Source organism: Pipistrellus hanaki, assembly GCF_964339955.1.
Source record: "Pipistrellus hanaki genome assembly, chromosome: 11".
Classification (NCBI taxonomy): domain Eukaryota; kingdom Metazoa; phylum Chordata; class Mammalia; order Chiroptera; family Vespertilionidae; genus Pipistrellus; species Pipistrellus hanaki.
The window spans coordinates 14,478,514-14,482,665 of record NC_140513.1 but is presented as its reverse complement, the minus strand read 5'-3'; the positions used below and the strand labels follow the sequence as shown (position 1 = coordinate 14,482,665).

At 44.8% G+C, this 4,152-nt stretch overlaps 1 protein-coding gene across 1 annotated transcript; it reads right to left on the bottom strand.

Annotated features, from left to right (window-relative positions):
* Nucleotides 1-723: 723 nt before the first annotated feature.
* Nucleotides 724-1,587, bottom strand: LOC311630263 (olfactory receptor 1J4-like; the record flags this gene model as incomplete). Its single annotated transcript, XM_084899130.1, has 1 exon — nt 724-1,587. The coding sequence occupies one exon, from the start codon at nt 1,585-1,587 to the stop codon at nt 724-726; it is 864 nt and encodes a 287-aa protein (XP_084755256.1).
* Nucleotides 1,588-4,152: the final 2,565 nt, after the last annotated feature.

Below are 4,152 nucleotides of genomic sequence, written 5' to 3'. Positions count from 1 at the left end.
ATAGAAGAGAAATAACATGTAAACACTAACCACGAGAAAGCTGCATCATTACCAACTATACTATACTAGTATCTATAGTTCTGTCTGCATCTGTATTATACATAGAAAGTATCAGAAGTAGATGAGGTCTGAAGGTAGGATCTAGAACTAGAAATTTCTTCTAATTATAAATGCAATTATGTGCTGTTAAACACATATTTTATAAGTATCTCTTTTTTCAAAGCTTTTTTTTTTTAGCACCTGGGAATTTCCAAAGTGCAATTTTTCTTATTATGGCTGATTGCAATCTACCAACATGATGACATTGAATGTGAGTTGGAAAGAAATGCGCATAATCAGCTCAAAGCCAACAAAAGCCAACATTAAAAAAATCAGGGGGGAAAATAAATGGGAAGTTCACCAGAAGCAGACTATGATGCTAAATCAGGGCATCCTCATTAACACAGTATAAAATACATAAACAAAAACTGAAATGACTCAGGAGAAAAACAAAAATCCATAATTATGATTGTGCAAAATGTTTTGCATGAGATTTTGCATACATCTTGTAAGAGATGATAAACAAGCAAAAAAATATCAATTAGTAATAAAGAATTATTGACAATCCAAGTAGCAAATGTGACCTAGTTAACATATTAACAGCACATGTACGTGATGACAGAACGCAGGTTCTATGAAAGATATATGGAGATTCAATGATATAGTAATTTTAGGAGATGAATCTTACTGTGCTCCTGACTGCAACAAGAGGATTTTGTGAAAGAACTTAACCCTATTGACACACATGTCTAAGGCCTGTTTTATATCTCTGTTCCTCAGGCTGTAGATGAAGGGGTTCAGCATGGGGGTAACTACCGTATACATGACCGAAGCAGTTATGTCTTTGGAACCCCATGAGGAGGAGAAAAAGTAAACACCTGCAGCTGTCCCATAGTATAACAGCACCACAGAGAGATGGGAGCCACAGGTAGACAAGGCTTTATAGAGTCTCTTAGTGGAGGGCACCCTCAGGATGATGGTCCCTATACGGATACAGGAGCCCAAAATTACACCAAAAGGCAGGAAAAACAGCATTCCACCTGCAGTGAATATAGCCAGCTCGTTGAGAGAGGTGTCTGAACAGCTCAGCTTCAGGAGTGCAGCCAGGTCACAGAAGAAGTGGGTGATTGTATTGTTAGCACAGAAGGACAGTCGGACCAAGAGAAGTGTTTGCAACAGGGATTGGCCACAGGAGAGAATCCAGGAGCTAACCACCAGCAGCACACACAGCCCCTCCCTCATGAAGCTGGTGTAGTGCAGAGGGTGACAGATAGCCACATACCTGTCATATGCCATCACAGCCAGAAGAAAACTGTCAAGACTAACAAAAAACATGAAGAAATACAACTGAATCATGCATTCCACATAGGAGATGGATTGTACCTGAATCTGCATGTTTGTTAGCATTTTCGGGACAATGACAGAGGAAAGAGAAACGTCAGAGAAGGCCAAGTGGCTGAGGAAGAAGTACATGGGCGTGTGCAGGCGGGAGTCCAGCCTGATGAGCAGGATGATGAGCAGGTTGCCCAGCACCGTGGTCAGGTACATGCCCAGGAACAGGGTGAAGAACATGCCCTGCTGCCCTGGTGGGATGGGGAGCCCCAGGAGGAGGAACTGGGACACGCTACTCCGGTTCTCAGGCTCATGCTGCTCTTCTGTCTGTTGGGGATGAAGAAGGGTTGGGAGTCGCAGGAACCTAGAAAGGATGAACAGAACCATCACATCTCATACTATCATTATTGAAAAAAAACATTAATTTTTAAATACTTTCATATTAATTTTGCATACCTGTGGATGTGTGTATCCCCCCTGTATTCTAGCCTGGCTCTAGGAAAACACTGAATCCCAAAGTAGTCAACAAGACCTCACACGGAGAAGCAAGAGGGAGTACATCAAGTCCGTGCTGGGACCTCTTCTAAGGACTGAGATGCAGCTGTGACAAGAGAGCAAGGTGCCCACCTCTATGAGTTTACGTCTTGATGAGCATGGAGGGATCATTTCTACACCAGGCCAGAGCCAAACCATAATCATTCACTGCGGCAGGAATAGAAGGCGAGCACCTATAAAGTGGTGTCAGTTGTTTCTGCCTGAAAGTAATGTGAGACTCCAGTGCTGAGTGGGCGTTGTTGGGGCATTGTCAGATTTCCTGTGAACCTGCTGCTCCCATTGACCCTCAGCTGTAAACTCAGGGACGCTTTGGAAATGGGTGGCCACTGAAACCTCCTGGATGCCAGAATATCTCCAAAACCACAATAGTCCACAAAGTATCTTTCATATTAATGAACATTTAATTGAACATTTGGGTGTCAGACTAAGGACTTTATCTACGTTTCCTAATTAAATTCACATGTCTGCCTTACATTGTCATATTTTAAAACTTCTTCACAGCTGCACTAAGAATTTGTGTTTTCTCTCTACTATTTTAGCTTTTAAGAAATAGAAAATAAATAACCAAATTCTGTAGGTACAAAGCAGTACATCAGGGACAAATGTCACACACATGTATATGTGTATATCTGTACCTATGATATATGTAATGTATACAATTTGATATACATGTATTACCATTTTTTTTACATTAAAAATTATTAAATGTTACTTCAGGGGGTTTATTATAATATATCTGTATGATCAGCACTTGTGCTCTTAACCATTACATAATGAAACTTCTCTTGCTTAGGGAACCAAGCACAATGTATTATTTTAGAGCTTTAAGGAGTAAAAGTTGTCCAAAATTTTCTTGATCCCCTTACTAGATAATTTCATTCCTTCATATTTATATACTTCCCAACAAACAAAAATTCTCTGATACATTAACCTTTATTTATACAATAACTGTTTGCTGAGGGCCTGCCTCTGTAATACGCACAAGGCAAGTGAAATTCTTTCCATTGTATAGATGTGGACACAGGCCAAGGTTTTAAGTAACTTTCCCAAGATCTCACTACTTTTTTATGGTGATTATGCCCAATAACTCTACCCTCTTCCCCTCCCCCATTGCCCATTGTCTTCATCCATAGGTGCACAGTTTATGTTCAGTCTCTTCCTCCCTCCCTTTCCCCGATAGTAAATCCCTTTTCAGATAGTAAATCAGTTACTTAGCATTTTCTCATATCAATAATACCTCCACATGCCCAAAGATACACTTCCCACGAAAGACATTTCCAAATAGGTCAACCAACCTCATGCAGGCCCCACACAAGGCACTCACAGATCAACACCCCAGCGCTATACTAACTCAACATATCCAGATCTAAGCCTTCATCACTTGATTCAGCAGACCCTCAAGTTCCCCCAAAAGTTTCCAGCCATGTCTGAGAGGCAGCCTTGGGGCGGGGGCAGGCGAGGAGCGAGCTGTTCCGGGCCTGGCTGCTCCGGGCCTGGCCTCTGTTGCTCTGGTCCGTTCCACAACCAGCTGCTCCGGGTCTGGCCACTGCCTCTCCCGACCTGGTTGCTCCGGGCTTGGCTGCTGCTGCTCCGGGCCTGGCCACACCCAACCCGGCTGCTCTGGGCCCGGCTGCTTCGGGCCCGGCTGCTCCAGGCCTGGCCGCTCCCAGCCTGGCAGCTGCTGCTCTGGGCCTGGCCGCACCTGACCTGGCTGCCCGGGCCCGGCCGCTCCAAGCCTGGCCGTTCACGGCCTGGATGCTCCAGGCTTGGCTACTGCTGTTCTGGGCCTGGCTGCTCCCGACCCGGCTGCTCGGGGCCCAGCCACTCCGGGTCTGGGTGTTCCTGGACTGGTCACCCTGGGCTTGGCCGCCTCCGCCTCAGGCCTGGCTGCCACTGCCCCAGGTCTGGCTGCTCCAGGCCTGGCTGTTGCTGCTCTGGTTCTGGCTAATGCTGCTCTGGGGCCTGGCTGTTGCTGCTCCAGGCCCGGCTGCCACTGCCTTGTGCCTGGACACTCTAGGCCTGGCCGCCGCCGTTCCAACATTCTGTCCTTTTTTTTTTTTTTTTTTTTTTTTTTTTTTAATGCATTTATGTTGCAATGTTGGCTGCTGAGTTGAATTCTGACTTAGTCTTTGATTTTTCAAGATCTTCTTTGTGTTCTTAAGTAATTTTACTATCTTTTGCTCTCCCTTGATTTCTTCACATTGAGAACGTCTTTGGTTTCTTCCT